General features: G+C 45.7%; 1 protein-coding gene and 1 long non-coding RNA gene across 3 annotated transcripts in view; one reads left to right on the plus strand and one right to left on the minus strand.

Annotated features, from left to right (window-relative positions):
- LOC123381098 overlaps positions 1-25,680 on the minus strand; it is a 263,344-nt gene that overhangs the window by 129,030 nt on the left and 108,634 nt on the right. The window lies entirely within an intron of this gene.
- CCDC60 (coiled-coil domain containing 60) overlaps positions 1-25,680 on the plus strand; it is a 162,733-nt gene that overhangs the window by 124,540 nt on the left and 12,513 nt on the right. For both annotated transcript variants that reach the window (XM_045041117.1, XM_003994742.6), the window contains 4 exons: positions 1,010-1,117; positions 11,834-11,924; positions 17,209-17,443; positions 25,011-25,095. In XM_045041117.1, coding sequence (XP_044897052.1) covers positions 1,010-1,117; positions 11,834-11,924; positions 17,209-17,443; positions 25,011-25,095 — 519 coding nt within the window. The remainder of the gene's footprint in view (positions 1-1,009; positions 1,118-11,833; positions 11,925-17,208; positions 17,444-25,010; positions 25,096-25,680) is intronic.

Genomic DNA, 25,680 nt, shown 5'->3' on the forward strand with positions numbered 1-25,680 from the left:
ACAGACAGCTGGCTTCAGAACCTCACCAATCCCTAGGAGTATGGCCTTGCGCAACTTCCTTCCCCTGAGTCCCTCACCTGCAAAGAAGACACAATAACAGTACCCTCCCTCTAAGAGTTGTTGAGAGCACTGGATAAGATGTTCAGATCCCATCTCTGTCACTAAAAGCTGTGTGACCTACAGCAAAGTGACTGTACCTCTCCAAGCCTCAGTTTCCTCTTCTCTAAAATGGGGACAATGATTCATAACCTTCTCTGAAATGGGGACAATGATTCATACCCCCGCAAGTTGTTGGAGGATTTAAATAATGTGTGTAAAGTGCCCTAGTCAAAGGCTGGCTCATTATAATACAAGATGTCACCCCAAATCAGGAAATATAGGTTAGACATACTTTTATACAGTGTTTTAGTTACATTTTCTAATAACATGTTCATTGTGGTTTTTTCAACATCCAGCTACAGTTTCAGGCCAAGGACCCATAAATTTAAAACAATGGGCCCAAATGTTAGTCTGGGGGGAGGAGGAAGATTACAATAAATCCAGCTTCCTTGTGTTCCCAGCCTTCTTTGACATTCTTAGTGTATTTATTATACTTTTATCAGGTGAACAGGTAGAGATACTGTAGGATATGAATGTCCTTCAACCCACTTGTTTGCCTGAGTCAAGACCTCTAGTGGTGGGACCCCATCCATTGTTTCCCCGCTCCTACATGAAACCCCCCCCCATAACCAGCCTAGGGTCATCTTACATCAAATCACAGCTCTGACACCTGCTAGCCCAGCAACCTGGTAAAAGTTCCTTCATTTCTCTGAGCCTCACATTCCTCATCTGTAACATGAGCCCATGAATATCTTCATGGGCCCACTGCAAAGGCTCGATGAGATGAGGTATGGAAAACACTTACCGTGCCTCTCTAACTGGAAGCCAGCACAACTGTCTCTGTGTCCATTATGGTGAAGGATGCAGTTCCAGCAGGATCCCACTGTGCACCCCTCTTCTGTCTTTGCAGGGAGCCCCTCTTCCGCCAGCTCTGTGCCCTCCACTGGCTCCTGGAGGCCCTGACTATCGACCACGCCCACCATACTATGAAGCCTGTGATCACCTGCTGGAATCCAAAGTAGGTCTCAGCCCTTCAACCTGCCGAAACTAGCAGATTGTGCAGTAGGGGAGGGCCTCCTATCTGTTCTTCCCCTCCTCTTGCTACTTTTGGTGGGTGGGTTGCTTTAGGAGTTTTCCGATGTGCTCTGTGGGGCCAAGACAGGGGTGAGCTCGGAGCCAGGGCATACAGGCCATACAGGCTTGTGGGAGCCAACGGTGTGCATATCCTCCCAGAAAGTCTCCCCACCTCCACATTCACTAAAGTCACATTGGACGCTTGGAATCAACCAGCCATGCTGTGAGTGTTGACACCATAGGGACTGGCCAGATAAACCAGCACACCACTGGTTGCACAGCAGGCTTCTCCCCACCGCTCTTCTTGGACCATGTCTCCCCAACACTGTACTTTTTTTTTTTAAGGTTTTTAAAATAAAGTTTACTTATTTTGAGAGAGAGAGAGAGAGAGAGAGAGAGAGAGAGCACCCGCACACAAGTGGGGAAGGGGCAGAGAGAGACAGGGGGAGAGGGAGAATCCCAAGCAGGCTCCACATTGTCAGCATGGAGCCCAACATGGGGTTTGAACCCACGAACCATGAGCTGAGCCTCATGAGCTGAGCACGAACCATTCAGCTCATGACCTGAGCTGAAATCAAGAGCTGGATGCTTAACCAACGGAGCCACCCAGGCGCTCCTCCCCAACACTATTCTTTATTTGCTGCTCTTCCTTTTCACTTTGTTCTTGCTTTTGTTTTCTTAAGGTTTTGTTTGTTTGAACATATATTGGTGTGGCTGTTTCTCCACTTGGACCCAAGGGAATACTCAGCGCTCAGGTCCTGAGCAGCTGGGCTGAAGCTCTGTGCCTGTGGTCTAGCCTGAGCAAGTGTTAGGTGTGTCCCCACCAGAGGGGAGGGCTCATGCAAAAGCCTTGAGGCCACTATGGCGGGAACTGCCTTGCATACAAGGCGGAACAAGGAACAGGCAGGCATGGAAGGCATCGGTTCTTTAAAGGGAGGCATGCTGTCTCCAAGAATGAAGAAAAAGGGAGGACTCCCTGACTTAAGGAATTGGGAGTCGCTTTGTGAAAATCCCATGCTGAGTGAAATAAAATAGTTCCCCGTCCTCCATAAGTGGGAACCCATCACTCCCGCCCCAATAAACTAATATGGCCTCTTTCTCACAGTCCCACCCCCCTCCCCGCCCCGCCACCAAGGCGAATTCAGAATTCAGACTCCGTTCTCTTCCTGAATCTTAATTAACTCCTTCCTCCTGAAGGTGTTTACCACCCACTCCCAAACCCCCTCCCTACCCCTGCCCTAATTCATCTCATGCACCAGCGCCCAAATAAACTAACATCAAATACAACCAGAAATATAAATCATGCACCTATAGACTGGTAACTCCAATTGATTCCATGTTTGGGGTTGGGATGAACTGAAAACTGTAATTTCCCTTAATGCTCTGGTTTATAACCTTTATTTTTTTAAGCAGCAGAAATCCCCCCCCCCTTTTTTTAATGGAAACCCCGACAGTATAAAACAAATTTGTCAAAATGGAGCTTCTACACGAAGCAGGAGGTTGGGAGACCGAAGGGATCTAGGACCCCTCCAACTCTCTCCCATCCCCTACAAAGTACCCCGGGTATTTCCAAAATATCTCTGTGGTTCACAGAATTTGTTTGAAAACCACAGTCTTAAGCCATTTCCCACACATTATTTTTCCTAGAGGTATCCTCTTTTAAAGATCTGAGGTATGTCCTTCCTCCTTCCAGCCTTTCTAATGCCTTCCCCTTACTAATAGACTTACTTTAAAAAAAAAAAAAACAGAATTGGAATCATACTCTAAATATTATCCTGTACATTTTTCCATTTTTCCCTTTAAAGTGTCTTATGGACATCTTTCCATGGGACATACAAAGTTTCCACATTCTTTTGACAGTTTCCATCATCCTGTAAACAGAATACCATCCTTCAATAAAGAAATGGTTACCTATGGTCTATGGTATGGGTGGACCATAAATTAGATAACCACTTCTCTATCGAGGGACACTAAGGTGGTTCCAAGTTTTTGCCATTTCAAACGGTACTGCGCAGAACATCCTTGTACATACATTTTGTACCCAGTTGAAAATATTTCTGTTGGCTAGATTCTGAGAAATGGAATTTCTGGGTCAAAGCAACATCTAATTTTTTTCACAGTTGATTGCTTAGATTCTAAGAAAAAACACCCTCGGCCAGTGGACTTCTAATAGCATTTCATGTCCCCGAGCAAGCTACGAGCCACAACAATTTCGCCTCCAACATTTGGGCGTCCATTCTCCCAAACTGAGGCAAGAACATACTGTAGGCTTTGGCTTGAGAAGATAAAAAAGGAACATCTTCATTTCCTTTGCTTGGTTTTAGAAATGTGCCCAGAAATGTGACCCAGAATGTGCCCAGAAATGAGCCCAAAATGGTTATCTGCGGTTAAAAAAAAAAAAAAAAAAAAAAAAAAAAAGAATGGTCACGTTAGGAGCAGTGGAGGTTCTACCTGTGACTTGTCAGGGCAGAATTCCATCAGGGATCCATGGATATCGAGCTCTATCAGAGCAGAACATGAACCAGATCAGCCTGACAGAAAAATACATCCAGAAAGATCCCTACGGGAAGTCAGAGTATTTGCTGGGGCTTGTTTTTTCTAGTGAACCATTTGATCCTGATGGTGATTTTAGTTTGGGGTCAGTGGTATGCTGGTAAATGTGTAATAAACAGAACAGTTCTCCAAGAAGGAAAAGCCATGCCAATATCCATGGTGGGCATAGTCCAGCCAAGGCTGATTTCAGGCTTACCAATGAGATGCCATTGAACCTGGGGCCGGGAACACGTTCAGTTCAGAACGCGTTCAATTCTTGTGAGTCAGCATGAGTCAACTCCGGCACACCGTTTTTGGGGGTTGATTTTTGTAAAAAATATATGAATCTGAGGGTGGGGGCTGGGCAGGGGGTTAGGTTTCCTAAAAAATGCCAGAAAATCTTTTTAGTTACCAAGAAAGGAGAAGGATGTTTTCTCTTTAATGCCTAATCCCTATTTATGATGTTTCATCCTGATACCATAATTCAAATTTCCCCAAATCTTCAAATGCATTTTTTAGAGCCCAGAAGAATTAAGAGTGAGTAGGAACAAGCACATGGATGAGTTCAGGCTCTGCCACTTAGTAGCTATGTGACTTTGGTCGCTTAACATCTCTGGGCCTCTGTTATTTCATCCATCATATGGGTTCCTGCGGGCCTCAGAAGAATTATTGTGAGCATCAAGCAAGATAAAGAACGTAGAGCATTTACCCCAATGACTGAGAGCACAGCCAAATGATAGCTATTCAAGATTAAAATCCCCATTTCAAAGAGCAGTTGGCTGTATGATTATCAATACCATTGAGACCCAAGGCAAGGAAAGAAAGAAACTTCTGAGCAGAGTTTTACCAACAGATGAGATCCATGTCACTGGAAGAATGAACAAACATACAGACAGACAGAAAAAAAGCTAAGCAAGGTCAACCACAATCTGGTTGCAAAAATAAGCAATCGCGGAATGACCCCAAGAGAGAAACACCAAACCTCTAGTTCTCCTGACTGTGTTTTCTAAGTTTCCACCATCAAGCAGCCAGCATCTCCTGCTATTCAAGCATCTGAAACACAAACCCTGAGCCCTGACACCCACCTTGCATTTTCCAAAAGGAAACATCCATCATCGGGGACCTGCAGGTCCCAGAGGTTTCTCTTCTATTAGGCATGATGATGGCTGTAGATCAAATCCTGCCCTCTTATGGATTTTATAGCAAGAAAGTGGGGTGGTTCAATACCTCAACATGGGCTTTCTCCAGGCAGCAAACTTTTGCTAATTGGCAGCTCCCGTGCTGCAAGCAGAAGATGATCTTTGTTAATTGCAGGGAGATCCCATATTTGGCTGGAATTGGTGGATGGTTGGGTGAATGGACAGATGACAGATTCTAGGATGTCACATGAGTTGCGTCTGAGTCTCCCCTTTCCTTAGCGGGGTCAGGGAAGGCCTTCCCAATTTCATCATGTGGCAGTTCACACACATTATCATTTCCCAGCATCCTCATTAATCCCACGGCCAGCAGGAGAGTTTATTTCAATTGACAAGGTGATTGGGTCCACGAGAGAGCAGACACCGAGCTTTCAATAACAAATATGCTGATTACCCTTCTCTCAGAGACTCAGGCCTCTATTTTGGCAAGGAAGACTTATTTTATATATAAAGGTACCCAAATCTTTATCCAAATCCTTGGGACCAGCTGTGTTTCAGAATTGCTTTTTTTTTTTTTGTTTTCTCTTTTGGCATTTTAGAAAGGAAATGTGGGGCAAACACCATAGAAAACATCACACACACCCACACACACACACACACACACGCACACACACACACACCCCCTGAGAGGACAGTGTAGCCAACTATCATCCAACACTGTATTTCTGCAGGAAAAAAAAAAAGAATGAATATTTACACTAATTGTATAATAAAGATAAAGGTCATCGTTAGCCTACCATCAGTTCAGGTCATGTTTTGCTGCCAAATAAGCTATTAAAAAACTTTTTTTAAGTTTATTTATTTTGAGAGAGAGAGAGAGAGAGAGAGAGAGAGAGAGAGAGAGAGAGAATTTCAAGCAGGCTCATCAGTATCAGTGCAGAGCCCGATGAGGGGCTCAAACCCAAAGACTGTGAGATCATGACCTGAGCTGAACTCAACAGTCGGAAGCTTAACCAACTGAACCACCCATGTGCCCCTAAAAAATTTTAAGTTTATTTATTTATTTTGAGAGAGAGAGAGCTAGAAAAAGCAGGGGAGGGAGGGAGGGAGAGACAGAGACAGAGAATCCCAAGCACGCTCTGTGCTGGGCAGAACCCGACACAGGGCTTGATCTCAGAACTGTGAGATCATGACCTGAGCCAAAACCAAAAGTTGGAGCCAAAACCAAAAGTTAACCAACCGAGCCACCCCGGCGCCCCAACATTTTTCTAGTTTTCAACACCCTCTGGATTTTGGAATTGGATAAGGGTTGTAACCTTGTGTTGGTATTAAAATTTTTTTCTAGAAATTAACTTTCCAAGGACTGACTAGAAAGGAATGGGCTTTTACAGAGAAGCAGTCAAGATGAGATAGATGCAAGCAACCATTACAAACCTTAGTGCCACTTTTCCCCAACTCCATTCACCAACCGCCCCCCCCCCCCCCGCCGCTGCCATCTTCCTTAGTTCCCATGGGAAAGAACTGGCACACCCCTGGCCAAGCAGGGGAGTAAAGAGTTCCTGATTTACCTTCCAGGCAGGGTACAGCATACACCATGGGGTGAAGGTGTGAGGAGCTGTCCCCTGGACACACTCAAGCAGCACAATCATCTATGTCTTATTGCCTAGGACTGTCCCACTCTTAATTGGGGAGTCCAGGTGGGTATAATCCTGACTTTCATAAAGAAAGTCCAGACACTCGGGGCGCCTAGGTGGCTCAATTGGCTAAGCATCTGACTTCAGCTCAGGTCACAATCTCACAGTTCGTGAGTTCAAGCCCCGCATCGGGCTCTGGGCTGACAGCTCAGAGCCTGGAGCCTGCTTCGGATTCTGTGTCTCCCTCTCTCTCTGCCCCTCCCCCACTCACACTCTGTCTCTGTCTCTCTCTCAAAAATAGATAAACATTTAAAAAATTTTTTTAAAAAGAAAAAAAAAGAAAGTCCTCACACTCAAGGGCTGGGCTGCCCAGGCATGAAGAACCTGCTGTTCCTTTAGAAAAACATGGAAGGCTAAAAGGCAACCACACTTTGATGTTTCAAATATGACACAGGCTCCTAAATCTGCCTACTGTGTTATAATGAAAATAGCTGGCACCTGGGTGCTTCCGATGTCAAGCACTGCTCTGAGTACTTTACGTCATTTGAGCCTCATTCTGACAGATGAGGAAACTGAGGCACAGAAGATTTAAGTAACTTGCTCAGAATTGCATAGCTAGTACAAGCTAGGTCAGAATTTGAATTCCGGTAACCCGGTGGCCCAGCACACGTGCTTAGCCACTAAATGGCAGTTTCCTCTGTTCCTAGCTAAAGCCCCAAAGTCCTCAATTAATGTAGGGCACGGTCTGGTGTCAAAAAGCAAAAAGAAAAATTCATTGCAAAGTAATATTTGTCAGGGGGCGTCCAGGATACAAAAGGGACTGCAGCTTACCAAGATGATGTGATATGTGCGTGTGTCATTTTCTTTTAAGAAACAACAAAAAAAGGCCATTCTATACTTATCGGCTTTGGTATTTAACTTAACATATGGGAACCGTCTCTCCATATTGGAACCACTTTTAATGACTGTGGAGTTTATCAACATATTTAACCAAGTCCTGTAAGAACTTTAAGTCTTTGCCAGATCGTCAATCTTGTGGGGGGAAAAATGCAGCATCATTCTGAAGAACATGCAAAAATAGCAGTTATTACATTTAAGTTGTTTTTCCCTTGTCATGTGCGCCCCTACCCCACCCCGGAAACTCTCATGTTCCTCAAGCCTGCTGTTTTCAGGTACTACTGGGGATACAGCAGTGAAGGAAGCAGGTTAACATCTCTGTTCTCTGCAGCTTTAGGGGAGCAGATAATAAACATGCAACAATCAAGATGCTGTGAGATAGCACCAAGGGTCACAAAGAAATTGACGGGGTGATGTGACAGTGGCAGGTTGGGGGTGACTTTTAAATTGGGTCATCCGGGAAAGACTCACTCGGGAGGTGACATTTGAGTGAAATCTTGGATTTCACCTGCTCTCCCCTCTGCACTGATTTAATTGCAAAATGCCTCCCCTGCTTTACTCAAGAGGACATCTCTGCAGGAGTAGGGGACCTTGGCAGGATGATGGGAGCACCTGTCACTAGGGAGGCGACCTGCCTGGGAGATCCTGGGAGCTCTGATCTCTGTCCCCTCCTTCCCTGGTGCACAATCAGCAGTTACCGCCGATCTCCAAACTCAGTCATGGACTCGTGAATGCATTCTAAACCGGTCAACAGACTTTCCACTCTGAGAAGTAGGTGTTTTACCCCACATGACGGTTCGCAAAGGCTGAGTGAAGTATTTGAGAAAACCACTCTGATGGCCGCTGTGGAGAGATTTCAAGTGACACACTAGGAACAAAATGTGCTTGGTGGGTACAGTTAAATGAGATGCGACGGGGCTCAACACTTTCGTCCCTTGATTGCTAGCAAATCGGATCCCCCAGAAAGCTTCAGCAAGGGGAAATTATGGTCTGAAAGTCGTAGCAGATTTGCCCCTATGGATCTGCCCTAGTGCCTCGTTCCCCACCATCAGCCCCTCCTCCAAGCCACACTTAGACCGCTGTCGACAAAAGCATACTGTTAAGAGTTTAACTGTGTTCAGTTCTCTGTACAAGGCACTCCGCCAAGCCCCTAACAAGCCCCAAATTTCATCTTCACAGCAATCCTCTGACATAACTAATATTATTCCCTCCATTTTACAGATGAGGACACTGAGGCTCAGAGAGGCTAAGTAACTTACACAAAGACACGCCTCGGAAGGAGGGCAGGCACAGGACTCGAACATCCAGGCCACCTGACTCTTAAACCCAGTGTTAACCACCAGCATGCACTGCTTTCCCGGTCCTACTGCTCAGAGAGACTTGCCTGAGGTCACACAAACAGTAGATCAGGGACATCAATTAGGTAAACTAAATTAAGCTGCCGGAATGAACAACCCTAAAATCTCAAAAGCTTAATGCAACACAAGTGCATTTCCTGGGCGTCCTACGTGTCATCAACATGGGGCTGTGCTCCTTAGTCACTCAAGGACCCAGGCTGACAGGAGCTCCTTGTCAACATAAGCTTCCACCATCAACTCGGCAGCAGAGGGAATCTGCCTTGAGGGCTGGCCCTTAAAACATCCACCCTAAACGCCACATTCAATTGCATTTATTTATTTATTTATTTATTTATTTATTTATTTATTTATTTATTTATTTAAATATGAAATTTACGGTAAAAAAAACAAAACAAAAACAAAAAAACAAGGTTAATCGCTTTTAAACAAAGCAAGTCACAGCACTACCCCTGTCCTCAAGGAGCTGGAAAGACCTGGGACTATTTGGTAAACAGCACTGATGACCACCCCACCAAGCCTTGGGAAGGACGGACTGTCAACTTGCTGTGCCCATCTCAGACAAGGTGTGCAGCCAGCCCCCTGTGGACAAAGAAACACAGGTGGTTTACTTCTTTTCCTGCCCCTGTTTGATCTTCCTTTTTTTGGTTTACTTGCTACTGAGAATGAAACATCAGAGAGACTGATTCTGTCTAACCAGGGCCCTTTCTTTATCAGTGGCTTTGCACGAGCAAGGGCGCAAGGGCTGTTTAAGATCTCTGGGAGCCTCGCTGCATTTTTAACTCATTTACCTGCTGCCTGGAGTCGCAATAGATTTCGGGTCATCTAGGAAGTCAGCGTTAACAGAAAGCCTCCCCATCTTCCCGATCGGGCTTGAATATTTAAGATTTTGAAAGCTTGGCTGGGACCAGATTTAATTTTGAAAGGGGAAGGGGGTTGCTTTTGAACTTCAAGAAGAAGGCTGGAGGCACAGCAGGAGCTGCGTTAGTGAAAGGAAGGAGCCCCAAAGCCCTGTGGTCTTGAAAGAAACGCTCCAAAGCAGAAACTGCTAAAGCTTCCAGTTGGTGAGCCTTAAATCAGACTTCAAAAGCGCCGCTAGTTTAAATATTGTTTATAGGACTGAAGTATTGCTGCTCCTTCCTCTGGCTGGATTTTAAATATTCCCTAATTTGATTACTCGGGGGAGAAGCAGGCAGAACCAACGTTAAATGAGCTTCACTGTTAATTATTCAGAGGGCTTTTTATTGTGTAATCAAACATAAAGTCTTACAAAAAGCTTGAAGGCACATTCTCACCCCGCCCCACCCTCCCCAGCCTGACTTCCACCTTGGCGCCTACGTACGTTTCTTGGGTTGTGGCTGTGGGCTGATAAATATTCAGCAAAGTCCTGCCAGGGAGGAGGGCACACCTCCCCCCCACCCCCACCCCCAGCCCCTGCTCCACATCTGGGCTGGTAAAAGCCTTCGATTCCACTACCCAGAGCCTTGTGCCATGAGAAGCCCGTCTTATGCAAGTTTGAGCTTGATCACCCTTTACCTCCTATATTTGAGCATCTCCCACCTCCCTCATCAGCGCTCAGCAGCCCCTGAGAAGTCTAGACCCCTGTCAGTGCCTCCCGTCATCAACCTGGTCTGGCCACCTCAATTCCTCAAGTCCCTGCTCTATACTAGATGACAGCCAGCCAAATGATTTAAAGGATGCCAGCCATCCAAAATCCTTTCTGCAGAGAAAAAGGAGATAAAGAAAGGGATGGGTGGATGGGTGGACGGATGGATGGATGGATGGATGGATGGATGGATGGATGGATGGACGGAAAGAGAAATCAGTGCGTTAATCAATCATTGATTGATAGGTAGAAGGAATTGAAAGAGCACACACTGAGTCTTCCTGCTTGTTTATCAACAGAGATCCACTGTCCTGTAGCCCCAAGTCCAAAATCCAAAAGGCTCTGGAAACAATTTTTCCATAACTCATTCTGCAGCAAGCTTTGACATGAACCAAACTGACTTGGTGGCACAATCTGACTTGAAGTTATTTACAGGTCTTTAGCCCACCTAGAGTAAATATTCATATATGTCACTGCAGAAATAGTAATGTGTCTGGTTACAGGATGCTGTCCCAGTCCCTGCTTCTGGAAGGATTACGTTAACATATGGCACAGGCAGCATATATCCTTCCCAAAATGCCAACATGGCAACACATCTGGTCCTATGGGTTTCAGATGAGGGATTACGGGCATAGCACCAACAAAACCTGCTGGAGGCTCAGTCTCATAACCAGAAAGTTCCCAACCCCTGAGGGGAGGAACCAGGATTTAGGGTACCCAAAGTTTAGTTAACTGGGGAATGGTGGTGCTTTAAGAAAAGGAATAGAAAAATTGCAGTGGAAAATTAGGTACAGGGCCCCACAGGGACCCATCAAGTGACAGTCATTAGTTTCACTGTAAATCTGAACCTGGGTGAGTGACCTGAGCACCCTCGCCCCCGTTTGTTTTCTCATCTGTAAAATGGGGTGACAATGACTGCATCGCAAGGTTTTACTGAGACAATTCAGTGAGAAAGCATCTTGCACGTAGCATCGTACAGAGTTCTGCTCAATACGCTCCAAACCAGTGATTTTCATTGTGCAAAAACCTGCCCCCACAACCTCTCCACAGGCCCCCTCAGTTATACTCTCTCCATGCTACTCACAAGTGCCCCTCATGGTAGGATTCTTGGACACCACCGCAGGCAGAGATTCAGAAATGAACATGCCTTTCAGATCACCCCCCAGGAGTAGCTGCAGACTTGCCCTGGAGTTTAGGAGAGGACCCAAGTCCAAATCGCAAACAGATGCAGAATGAATACAAATACATTCACCTCCCTCAGCCCCACCTCGTAAGCGGTGGTCTCTCCTAACCTCAATTTTCACTGGCAGGACCCAGCTATGGAGGACTGTGCCTCTCACTTCTTCACGCAAACGTGGGGGGAGTGGCGGGGGGGGGGGGGGAAGAAACCGTAACAGAGAACAGCCACCATCCATCATCCATTCATTGCATTTCCTAAAAGAACTTGTAGTAAAACCGAGGCTCTGGGAACGGAAACTCATTAAGCTGTTTCTCACTCAGGGACCCGGGTGGAAGCAAGAGCACAATAAAAAAAATCAATAAGGACAAGTCCATGGGACAGAGGTGGGAGCACTTCGTGACAGCGCCTAAGGTAACTACCAGCACACGACGCTCTGGTCTGGCTACCAGCCCCGACTTGCATTGGGAGCGTTTTTTGCCAGTCTCTTCTCTGATGGGATTTTTTTTTTTTTCTAGTTGGTTCTCTGAGTGAAGAGAAATCAGAACCACATGCTGTTGGATGGTTTTTGTAAATTTTAATTAAAACGGCTATCTGGGGATTACGGGAGACATGACATTTGGCCAGAAACCACTTCACGGGAAAGGGGAGGAGCAGCTGCGGAGCTGTTCAATTACATGTCACTGGAAGGAAATGGACTCACCTCACTCCATGTTTTTAATCAATACCAGTCATTTCTCTCTCGATCTCTCACTCTCTTTTCAACTCAGCCAGAAAATAAGAAGTAGGTGATTCAACAGATAGGGTGTTCTACAAACAAGAACGCGCATTTACCACCAAGGGAACATCGAGAGGTCTATTCTTTTCACTCAAAACTATTCCAAACCCAAAGCTTCCCAAATTCATCTACCCAACAAACAAGCACCGTAAAGTAATAATGACAAGAGGTAATATTTATTTAAGTTTATTTATTTATTGGGGGGGGGCACGTGAGTGCGCATAAGTGGGGGAGGGTTAGAGAGGGAGAGAGAGAATCCCAAGCAGACTCTGAGTCATCAGCACAGAGCCCAGTGTGGGGCTCAAACCCACGAACCGTGAGATCATGACCTGAACAGAGATCAAGAGTCAGATATACAACTGCCTGAGCCACCCAGGCACCCTGACAAGAGGTAATATTTAGATAAGTAAAGGTAGTTGAAAGAGCAGGCACCTAGAATGTTTCCTACACCTGTGCCCTTCCCCACAATATGAGAATAATGTTTATCCCTGCCTACTTCACAACGTTAGTAAAGAACCTCAGGAAACACCATGCCAACTCACTTTGAAAGGGGTAGGGAGGCCTGGGTGGCTCGGTTGGTTAAGTGTCCAACTTTAGCTCAGGTCATGATCTCACGGTTCGTGGGTTCGAGCCCCACATCGGGCTCTGCGCTGACAGCTCAGAGCCTGGAGCCTGCTTTGGATTCTCTGTCTCCCTCTCTCTGCCCCACCCCCACTTGTGCGCTCGCTTGCTCTCAAAAATAAATAAGACATTAACATAAATTTAAAAAAAAGAAAGTGGTAAAATGTTGATAATTACTGTGGTTATATAATTTTTAATTTTTTTGACATTTATTTATTTTTGAGAGACAGAGAGAGCACAAGCAGGGGAGAGGCCGAGAGAGAGGGAGACACAGAATCTCAAGCGGCTCCAGGCTCTAAACTGTCAGCACAGAGCCTGACACGAGACTTGAACCCAGAAACTGAGATTGTGACCTGAGCTGAAGTCGGACGCTTAACTGACTGAGCCGCCCAGGCGCCCCATGGTTATATAATTTTTAGAAGCCACTTTTTAACATAATTGCAATGGGCCAGGTTCTATGCTGAGGAAATGCTTTGGGTACATTAGCCAGCTCTGCCCCAGGAGGCACAATTCTAATCCCCAGCTGGGAGAGGAGGAAGTTGAGGCTGACAGAGGCTAAGTGACTTGCATGAGGTCACACAACCGGGTAATGGCAGAGCGAAGAGTTAATCCTGGGTCTGTTCATGAAACATTGTTTATTAAACACAGAGCTCGTCAAATGCATGTCCTCCATGGTGTCACGATTATAATTGCCCCTCATGAAGAGCTGCACTATTTTCTTGCTCTTTCATCAGGGTGTGCCTAGATCTGAGAAGTAGAAGCCTTTATTTTTCATCACAGAAAGTTGCTATGGAGACACTGTGTACATCTGTCTCCAGAGATGCACAGAAAAAGCAGCAGGAACCACAAACCTTAAAAAAAAAAATGTCCTCCAGGAATATTCATGACAAAAATTGCAACAGGGGACAGTAAATCACCACACTGGAACTCTCACAAAATTGAATTCCCTAGGAAATTTATAGGTCACACTCTAGGCTGAAGTGTGGTCCATTCTGAGGACAAGGGAGCACTGGATTAGGAGTCAGGAGACCTAGCTTAGCCACAGTGACCCGGTTCACTGTGTGGCTTCAGACAAGTCCTTTCCTGTCTCCTGACTTCAGTTTCTGCGCCTCTAAAATGAGAGCTTTGAAAGAGGGGCTGCAATCAATTCCCACAGCAACTGATATTCTTCTGTGTGTTTAGAGCTTGTCAGTGCCAAGATCATGTTTGTGTAAGAACCAGGCAAACTGGGTATATGAAAAAAATCTGGATGGGTGTAATGCATTAGGGAGTGGTGGGGTCTGTGGCAAACAGGGATATGCCTGCTCAGCTAAAGGGAAGAACTTCTGCCCAGCTCTAGCCATTTTGCCATGTGAGAATGGAAGTCTGGGGCTTATCATTTTTCAGAGAGACTAATAACCTAGGTTGCTATATAAAAACCTCCCCAATTTGTAAAATTCCGGGCAGTTAATCATGTCCCCACCCCCCCACCCCCCCATGGGCCGCCAGTTTGAAACCCTTTGCTTCTGAAAAAGTATAAGGAATCACTCAGGGAAATCTTTTCCTTTGTTGCCAAAAGCAGTCCCTACTGAGGTGGAACACAGCAGCTGGTTAACACTGCTCCTGAGTGAAATATAAAAAATAGGGAAGAAGCATTTGGGGATTTAAGTCAATTCAGACAGAGTCAGTTCAATAAAGGGTAAGCAAGATGCTGAAACTGCCTGTCTCATGTTCCCCCCACATTTTATTTTTCTGCCACTCTCAATTAATCAGAAGTGTCAGCCCTTCACTTTGGATTTCCTGGCTGAGGTTGTTAATTGAATTTTAATTAATGGCAACTTTAGGAGCACAAAATGAAATCCTAGCCCAAGGAAGATCCACACGGAGCTCTGGATGCAGAAAGCTCCTTGAGACCACCCCAGTCTATTCTCTTTGTTTTGTAAATAAAGAAACTGAGGCAAGGCTGTGGCTTGCTCAAGGCCCCTCTGATGTTCGTCCCCCTCCCCCCACCCCGCCCCGGATCCAGGTCCAGTGCTCACTGCCAGACTCCAGGCTGCCCCTGGGACACGATGTGTCCGGCCTTCATAAATGATGTTGATCTAAAGAGTCTGGTTTCCAGAGACAGGAATTCACATTGTGCCAGAGGAGACCGGATGAGGTGACTTCCACATGTATTATCCCCAGTTGCAACATCAGGACAAAGGGGATGCTGTGTCAAGCTCCTGATTGGACAAAGGAGAGAACATGCCCCCTTGGAGATCTGGGTAAACCCACCTTCTTCTTCCCCTGTGCAACCAGGAAGACCCTCCCCTCTTCCCAGGGTGGAGGGCGAAGTTCCACCTGTACTCATGGCCCCACAAGGCAGCCACCAAAAAATTACTTCTGCCCACATGCCGTGGACTCCATGATACGAATCCTGAGGGACACAACTCTCTCCACCCTGTTAGATATTTATTAGATGTTGGTGTGGCCTCAGTGCTGTCTCTTCTTCCTATCTGCTTTCCGAAGGTATCAAACACTATGAGTCTGATTGAAAGATGACCTCATTCTTCCCTGCAAGAGCATTCATTTTAAAAGTTCGTAAATTAAAAAAAAAAAAACAAAAAAAAAACATAAATACATAAATAAATAAATGTTCTCAAATAAAACTGTTTCCATTCATCGAGCATAAACTATAGCCCAGGGCGCTATTGAGCTCTTACCCTGGAGCAGCTGAGGACCTACTGTGTCCCACTGTAAACCTGGTATTTTCATCAGCATGGGATCAGGGGAATTTTCAATGCCACTGAGAAAGAGCATTGCTTAAAGTATTTTCAAGCAAGGCCCAATAATTAGCATCGGTGTTGACCTGACCTGGATTTGAATCCTGGCTCTGCCACATGCTAGCTGTGTGTGACCTTGGGCAAGTTAGAAACCCTCTGGAAGACTTGGGCCATGAGTTAAATGAAGACAGGACCCTGCACAGTAGATTCAGAAGTGACATCAATCATGCAAGCGGGCGAACACACACACATACATGTGCACACACACGCACCGGTAACCCATCCTGTCTGACTCCTTTCCTCCCAAAAGTCCACATTTCCCTTACAGGGCTTTCTCTACCTACCCCTTACTACCTCCGAGGGCTTGTCACCTAGACCCTTCTGTCCACCACAACCATGGCTCTCCTTCCTCCCACAATGAGTGCTATCTCATCAGACAAATCTGCTTCCCCGATACCCCACTTCCTAAACGTCAGCTATAGAATTTTCTCCATCCTACATTCTTCAGAAGATTCCAGCAAACACAAATCTTCATTGTTGGAGGGCCTGGCGTCAACTCAGTGGAACAAGAAATTGATACATGCAACGTGGGGTCAAACCAAGAGGTAGCTGGAGAAATGAGACCCATCCTCCCACAGTTTAAAAATCAACTCTGATGATTATTACAAAAGAAAAGTCAAAAGCTCTTCTGGTCCCCGGTAATATCATTAGAATATGCGTTTGGCTTCTTGCGGTGACTACGTGGACAACCATGGCACTCACTGAACAGAGTAAGTCCCATAATGTTTGCTTCAAATAATACACATTTTAGGGGTGTCTGGGTGGCTCAGCCAGTTAAGTGTCTGACTTCAACTCAGATCATGACCTTGTGGTTTATGAGTTCAAGCCCCATGTCAGGCTCTGTGCTGACAGCTCAGAGCCTGGAGCCTGTTTCAGATTCTGTGTCTCCCTCTCTCTCTGCCCCTCTCCTGCTCTCTCTCCTCTCTCTCTCTCTCTCTCTCTCTCTCTCTCTCTCTCTCAGAAATAAACATTAAAAAAATTTTTTTTAAATAAAAAGATAAAAAAAGGGCACCTGGGTGGCTTAGTGGGTTAAGTGTCCAACTTTGGTTCAGGTCATGATCTCACGGTTTGTGAGTTCAAGCTCCGTGTCGGGCTCTGTGCTGATAGCTCAGAGCCTGGAGCTTGCTTCGGATTCTGTGTCTCCTTCACTCTCTGCCCATCTCCCGCTCACATTTTGTCTCTCTCTCTCTCTCTCAAAAATAAACATTAAAAAAAATCTTTAAAAAAAAAGATTAAAAAAATCATACACATTTTAAACTATCTTGATTTGTGACAGATCCAGGATACGTCTCATGGTGTTCAGAAAGAGCCAAAAGAAATTCACATTCAGAGCCAGGTTTTCACTTTTTCTTTCTTTCTTTTCTTCTTTCCTTCCCTCCCTCCTTTATTCTTCTCTCTCCCTTCTTTCCACCCTCCTTCTTTCTTCTCTCCTTCCTTCCATCATTCTGTCCTCCCTCCCTTCTTTCTGAGACCCCTCTCTCTTCTGTCTTTTCTTCAGAGCAAGAAATTCAAAATTCCTATACTGCGTGTCACCAACCGCAAGCCAAGCCGGCGAGGCTCCACCCTCAGTCTGTCTCGGACCAGTGGGGCATCATCCCCCCAGAGCAGTATGATGTCCATGAACCCCGGCTCAGACGAGCCCCAGAGTGTGATCACCCAGGCAACAGGCAGCAAGGACATTGAGGACAATGAATCCTCTTCGACCAAGCCTGACGAAGAACCTCTCCATATCAGTAAGTCGTACCTGAGATCTGAACAATCTGCCTGGACTCTTTGCCTTGAAGCTAGACATCAAGAACCCCTCCTACTCCACCTCCACCCCCATTCAGTTAAAAGAGACACAGGGGTCTCCTAACCCTGTTCAATTTCCTCAGTCCCCTTTGCTTTTCCCCAGGGGAGACTGGAAATATACTCTGTACCTTGGGTTACTCTGAGCAATTTCTCCTCGAGAGACAGCCCATGGTCATCAATTGCTCCTTTTAAATTTCTAATAATTATAGGGGCGCCTGGGTGGCTCAGTCAGTTGAGCGTCCGGCTTTGGCTCAGGTCATTATCTCACAGTTTGTGAGTTCAAGCCCCTTGTCAGGCTCTATGCTGACAGCTTGGAGCCTGGAGCCTGTTTCAGATTCTGTGTCTCCCTCTCTCTCTGTTCCTCCCCTGCTCATACTGTCTCTCTCTCTCTCTCAAAAATAAATAAACATTAAAAAAAATTTTTTTAATCCTAATAATTATATTTTATTGAGCCCAACTTACATAAAATGTTGTCACTTCAGCATGAAATCAATATAAAATTATTAACGAGATATTTCACATTTTTTCATACTAAGTTTTTGAAATGCAGCATTGACTTTTTAAAATAACTTTATGGAGGTATAATTTGCATAGCATAAAATCCACTCTTTTTAAATGTACAATTCAATGACTGTTAGTCAATTTACAGAGTTGTGCAACTATTATCATAATCTAGTTTTAGAACATTTCAATCAAACCAAAAGAAAACCTCATATCCATTGGCAGTCTCTCTCCTTTGCCACCCCATGGCTCTAGGCAACCACAAATCTACTTTCTGTCTCTAGGGATTTGTCTTTTCCAAGTATGTTATATATGGAAGTTGTATCCCTCTGTGACACTCGTCCCCTCCTCCCCCTGCTCTGGAAGATGCATTTTCAGTGGTTCACAATCTGGGGGACACAGGTGCTTTAGAAAATCTATTAAAAACTAGGAGTCCTCTCTCCATAAGAAAATTTATACACACATATATGCATAGTTTTGCATACTCTTTTAGGTACAGCCTATGGACTTCCACCAGATAGAATCGTAACTAGATTCCATAAGTCATGCAAAAAAAATTATTGTCAGAACTTTCTGAGTTGAGCTTGTATAGTGAAAGGAGATAGGAAAGAAGGGATTTATGCAGAAAGATAGAGAGAATAGAAGAGAAAAAGAAAGGATCATGAACGAGCTGGCCAATGCAAAATTACGGACTCTGGTGCATGGACCCCTTCCCACCACATCTCCTGTGTCCCCTCAGTGGCGCCCAAGTGGAGGCCTGTCTTCTTAGCCAGTGTTATTTCAGACCATCTAGAATGCCTGTGGCAACCAATGCTGGGCTGGGCTAGGCTGAGCTGAAAAGAACTGGGTGTAGGATAGTTTCAAGGAGGTTGAATAAGAGGTCAAGGTAGACCAGAAAGCCTGATTGAGGCCCTAATCATCAAAACAAAGAATGGACAGAAGGACAAAGCATCCAGTAAGTGGTCAGGACTCAGAGTAATGACTGCCAATGAGAAAAATTCCCACCCTTGTCAACAGGGTGAAAGCCATGAAAATCCATGAAAGGCTCCGAGCCCTGAAAAGCTGTTTGCTGAACAGACTATCTAAGATAGTGAGGAACCAAGATCAGCCATCAGCAGACGTGTGACTCTTATGGATTTCTTGAACCTTCTTTCATTCAACACATATCTACTGATCAGCTACTGAGCACCTGGAACTGAGGATTATAGTTCCTGGCCTCCCCAAGCTTATGTTTTAGAAGGAAAAAGCAGATTATAAACAAAACTGCAAATATCAAGTCAGTTGCAGATGATATGTGATCAGAAGATAATAAAACAAGACATGGGCCAGAGAGAGACTGTCGGTGGGGATGAGGCTAGTTTAGCCACAGTCATCAAAAGAGCCTCTCTCAGCTCTGACCATTTAGGCTGAGGTCTCAGGATACGAAGCCGGGGAGGGAGGCAGGAGTCAGAGTGGGCATGGCCTTTGTAGGGTAAGGTAAGGACTTCAGAATGATCTCAATGGCAACAGGAAGTCTCTGGGAGGTTTTCAGTACAGGACTAACCGGATCTGGTTTTCTCTTCAAGGTGTCTGTGTGGTTATCAGTGTTATATCCATGTTGTGTGTCTTTCAGCCCCAAAAGCCCTGCTCTTAAGTAAGAAGAGAAGTGTCCCCAGCTCCAAGAACTGCCTCAGTCCAGAAGTGGCACAGTGTCCCCCAAGAGGAAGCAGGCATGCCGAAGGAAGGAGGGGGTGGAGGGGGAAGGTATCTGTGATGAGCAGACGGGTGAACAGTGCCACCTCTCCAGCCTCTGAGACACCGCAGACCTGTCCCCAGTCGCTGCCTCCTACCCACATCTAACCAGCTAACTGGTCCCCTCAGTCCTACCTCCTAAAACTCCTTTAAACCTTCTCTCTTCATTCCCGTCGCTTTCATCTTCGTTTAGAGATAGAAAACTGAGGCATGCAGGCTAGTGCCTGCCACTTACATTTTAATACACAGGTTTTGTTTAAAAAAAAAAAAACTGGGGGCGCCTGGGTGGCTCAGTCGGTTGAGCGGCCGACTTTGGCTCAGGTCATGATCTCGCGGTCTGTGAGTTCGAGCCCTGTGTTGGGCTCTGTGCTGACTGCTCAGCGCCTGGAGCCTGTTTCAGATTCTGTGTCTCCCTCTCTCTCTGACCCTCCCCCGTTCATGCTCTGTCTCTCTCTGTCTCAAAAATAAATAAAAGTTAAAATTAAAAAAAAAAAAACTGGGGTGATATTCTAAGATTGAAAGATTTTACATAAAAATTTTTATTAAAAACCCACCACCACCACCACTGTGGCAAGAGTGGACCCGCAACCATGCACTACATCCAAATGGAGCTGCCCCTCTTGGGGGGGGCACGTGCTGGCTAGTTTTCCACAATCCCCACCACTCCCTATTACCCCCAATCATTGCTCCCAATTGGCCAAGTGCATGGCCATTTATCATCTCATGTGCCCTACTATTTTCCTTAGAATAAGGATGATGATAATCATGACGATGATGACAGTACAAGAGTTAATGCTTAAGAAGACTTTTACGTATCAGGCACTATTCTAGCTTCTACTATATACATACTGTGTACATATATAAATTCACACTTATGTGTATATATATATTTGCATGTAAATTCAATGAGTCCTCACAATTTTATGCCTTTTTGTAGATGATAAAAGTAGGGTACAGAGAGATTAAATTATCTGACCAAAGTCACACATCTAATAAGTGATGAGGCCAGAATTTGAACCCAGGAAATCCAGTCTAGCCCTCAAGTCACACAAAATTTGATTTTTCTTACACTAGCTCATGTCATCCATCCCGGTACCTGACCCTTGTTGGTACCTGAGTTTGGAACCCCCAGGTCCACAGTCTCATTACCTCTCACCTACATGACAGCAACAGCTTCCTAGTCTCCCTGCTTCCTGTCTTGCCTTCACTTGCCCATGGATTCTTCTCCATGTTGAGCCAGAAGGAACTTTCTAACTTAAAAATCTGACGTAGGAGGGCCTAAGCGGCTCAGTTGGTTAAGCATCCAACTCTGGATTTTGGCTCAGGTCATGATCTCATGGTTCGTGAGTTCAAGCCCCCCATCGGGCTCCATGCTGACTGTGCAAAGCCTGCTCAGGATTCTCTCTCCCACTCTCTGCCCCTCCCCTGCTCACTCTCTCTGTCTCAAAAATAAACAAACTTTAAAAAAAATCTGATGTAGTGTTGCCCAGCGTAACATCTTTCAAGACTCCCCATTGCCTCTAAGACAGTGCATCTGATCTTGTCCCAACTGTTACAATAGGCTCAGCTTTCGCCACTTCATACCTTCCACCAGGCACTCCAACCTCACCAAATAGCTTTCCTCTTCTTAAACAATGCTCATTCTCTCATGTTGTCCTCTGTCTGCAATGCCCTTTAACCTGTGACACTTTAGTCTGGTGGACTCCTAATCAACCTTCAAGACCCAACTCAAATGTTCCCTGTGAAGTCTTCTCTGACTCTCCTGGGTTCCCTCCCTGTCATTTCCCTTGGTACTTATATTTGGTTTTACTGAGTACTTAATTTTAACTTACAATTGTATCTCAGTGTATCAGGAACTCCTTTTGGCTAGATACAGCAATCTGAAAAATAGTAGCTTAAGAAATATATTTATATTTCTTACAGATTAAAAAAGACCAGTCCACAGCTGGTATGGTTCCAAAAGGTCATCAGGAAACCTGCTTCCTTCTGGCTTTCTTTGCCATGATTCTCAGCATCACTTTACGATCTAAAATGGCTAGAATGCCAGCCATCACAGCCACATGCTAGGCTGGAAGCAGAAGAAAGTAGGTGAAGTAGGAAATTGCTCACTCCCAGCTGAATTGAAGCAATCTTTTCAGAAGCTCCATACATTTCTACTAAACTCTCATTGCCCAGAATTTAGTCACAGGGGCACACCTAGCTGCAAAGATGTTGGACAACAGGTCTAGTAAATGCTTACCCTCACACACATAAAAGCACACACACACACACACACACACACACACACACACACACACGTGTGCGTGCGTGCACGTGCACATATTTCTATTACTAAGGAAGAGGGGGGGAAAGGAATGTGAGCTCCCTGCTGGTGTGGAACAATGACGTCTTATTCACCTTGAGCCTGGCACACTGCAGGTGCACAACAATGACCAGGAGATGCGTTTCCACCAGATATCTATGTCCCAAAAAGAAAGTCTTTCTATTTCCACCTCCTCACCCTTCCCCTCTATTTATACGTTATCCTCATCCCATTTGTCAGAGCCTTGACAAAAGTAGATTAATTTCCCAGACTTTCACTGCCTTCTAAAACCTTCTCAAATTTATTCTGAATTCATGAATCCTATTCTGAGAGACACCATTTGACCAAGGTCTAATTTCCAGGGCTGGCTGCATAATGAAGTCTTTGTGGAGGCAAATCACTGGAGACAGCAGGTTGTGGCCTCTCCATGGACTGATCCCCTCCCCAAATCAATGGCAAGGGGATTCTCGAGAAACCAAAGCCCAGGCCATTCCTGCTGCCAGTCTTGAGGCTCCCAGTCTTGGAACTGTAAGAGGAGAAACTCACTTAAATAGCAACCCAGAAAAGATGCATCCCACGGTGGCTAACGTTCCCCCAGAACCCAACCCCATACAACAAAAAGACCTCCTCCATTTTCCCCTAAAGAGGAAGGAATGAGTTTTGTCACTCAAGAGTGAGCTGTGTGGACAGGCTGTAGATGGAAGGTGGAGGACAGAAGTCAGAATATTTTTTCTTTGGCGGTGTGATTTAGCACTCGAAAACACAGGATGCCATTGTCTGTGAGCAATGGGTAGTGTCCTCTCCATGGCTCTGGGGACTCAGGACTGAGCAGGTTCCTCTGAGTGTGGGCATCCATTCCAGGACCGTCTTCCTCAGGGAAACCCTATTTTGTGGCACCTGCTCCCCTTCCAAACCAGTATCTTCTCCCAGGTAGCCATGAGGCGTAGATGTGGGCCTCCAAGCCCCCAGGCTTTATTCTAATTCATATGTAACCAAACTCAGGTACATGATGAATGGAGCCTGATTTTGGTTGGGCACCATACATTCCCAGACGCATTATCGGCAAGCAGGAAAAAAAAAAAAAAATTTCGGTGCATTAAGTGAGCGAGAAGCCTTCTATATGATTCTCTAGGAAAGCTGCCTGATGTGCCAGGTCACTAGGGTCATTGCTTGCTTGTGAGTGGGGGCAGGAGTGGGGGAGCAGTCAGATGTTGCTCCTTGGTTCTGAGGAGATGGGAAGAAAGTGGAGGAACCAGCTACAGGTGCCTTACTCATAGGCTTCTAGACACTCACCAAGGATTCTGGGATGTGCAGCAGTAGGGGAGGTGGGTGTGACAAGACAACGAGGAAGATCAGATTCAGGTCAAATGGAATCATGCCCTCAAATTACTGGGAAGATAGATTACTTGAGAATGAAGAAGGTGGAGTAGAAAATGGCTGAATGAGGGTGTTGTTCACAGCCTAGATGGCTCCAAGGTCATTGAAGAGGAGCGCCCTTGCCCTAAGCACCCACTGACTGCATTCGTAAACAAGGCTGGATACAAATGGCCATAGCAAGCACTGGGCCTCACTCTTCTAGGTATGGCTTTTAAGACCTGCACTTGCGTTGACTACAGGCACCTGACAAAGGGTGAAAAGGGTCCTCACTGGCACTGTCCTCCTTCACTGAACCCCCAAATCTAGCTCAAGTTCTTCCAAATTCTTCCCTCTTTTTCTCTCCTTAGCCATTCACTTATTTACTCAGCAAATGCTGACTGAGAACCCTCGATGACAAGCACAGTGCCAGGTACTTGCAAATCTGTATCCATATAAAACATGTAGGATTTCTACTGTCCCACTCCAAGTACAGTTCATTTTCTAATATTAGTTTCTCAGGGCTGCATCATGAAGTACCATGAACCAGAAGGCTGAAAACAACAGGAATTTGTTGTCTTACACAGTTCTAGAGGCTGGAATCCAAAATCAGGGTGTCATGGGGCTATGCTTCCTCCAGAACCTGTAGGTGGGGAATCCTTCCTTGCCTCTTCTAGCTTCTGACAGTAGCTGGCAACCCTCGGCACTTGGCTCTAGATGCACTGTCAATCCAATCTGCCTCTGCCATCACAGGCCATCCTCTCCCTGAGTGTCTGTCCCCTCTTGCTATAAGGACACCAGTCATATTGGATTAAGACGCCACTCCACTGCAGTGTGACCTCATCTTAACTAATTTTACCTGCAATGTCTCTGTTTCCAAACAAGAATGTGAATAGTTCACGTTCTGAGATACTGGGTGATTAGGACATCCACGTATCTTTTGGGAAGACACACTTCAACCCCTAACAGTCAGGTACAAAGATGTATTTCTACACTATAGAAAACAGCAACAACATTAAGTATGCAGGGAAAAGTCCACTAGAGGCAGGAGAAATGGGGCAGCCCAAGCGTGCACACCTGCCCAAGGGCCACCGGCACCGTGCAGCAAGAATGAACCCCATCTCAGAGTCTTTTACAGGGGAGCGGGTGGTCTGGATTTTTATGTGAAACCTTCCAGTTTGAAAAGCTGGGCATCTGCATCAAATCAAACAAAACCTGTGAGCTAGATTCAGCCTGTGGGTCACCAGGTTGCCACATCAGGTCTGCGGGATCAGAGAGGGTTTCCTGAACAAGACGATTTCTTCTGAGAATTGGAAACCGCTTTGTCTCTGGCTACACTAGACTTTAAGGTCGGGGAGGGGAGTGAGATGAGACAGGAGAGAAAACAAGCAGCCAGACCCTGCAAAGCCTGAGAGGCCACTTGGAGGAAATGTAGATGCTGTCCAGAAGGAAAACGATGAGTCACTGGTTGTAAGCAGGGAGATAACACCGGGTGTATAACCTGCCAAACGCTGTGGACTGCCTAGACCCCGATCTACCCTCTCCAGCTCCCCACACACAGAAGCGGAGGGGATACCAGCCCCGCCTGCCCTCTGGACAATGACCTCTCATGTTCCCATCAGATCTGCAGAAGCTCCTGGAGATGGTTCGGGAAGATGCCCGGAGGACAGTCATAATGGAAAATGGGATGCACAAAAAAGCGCCCAGGTATTGTTCTCTTGACCCCTGGGGCAAATACAGGATATCAGAATAACAGTGATAACATTCGCCACAGAAGTTCTGAATCCTTAATATTTTCTCTGTGACAAGCACTGAGCTATGTACTTTGTTCATGTATATCACCTCCCTGGGTTCTTACAACAACCCTCTAAGGAAGATACTGTGGTCTTTATTTTACAAATGAGAAAATGAGGCTCAGAGAGGCTAAGTAACTTGTTCAAGGTCACCCAGCCAACAACGGTAAGGGCACAAAACCTTCTAATTCCAAAAAGCATCCTCTTAACCACCATGCTACCCTGCTTCCCAGGAGTTGTAAGGTTATTCATCCACTCTTTTACTGAATATTTATGACCATGTATAGACTAGGTACTAATTATTACAGGAAGCGTTGTAAAAGGGAAGCTCGGACTAAGAGGGTGAATACTAGGGAAATGTGATCTAGTCTGGGATGTGGATGAGGATCAGAGAAGTTCCCTCCAAGGAAGAGACTATAAGAGATTGTGGATGAGGCATGAAAAAGAGCTACCCAGCCAAAGTTTGGGGGGGCGGGGTGAGGAGACAGATGAACATTTC

Source organism: Felis catus, chromosome D3 (genome assembly GCF_018350175.1).
Source record: "Felis catus isolate Fca126 chromosome D3, F.catus_Fca126_mat1.0, whole genome shotgun sequence".
Taxonomy (NCBI): domain Eukaryota; kingdom Metazoa; phylum Chordata; class Mammalia; order Carnivora; family Felidae; genus Felis; species Felis catus.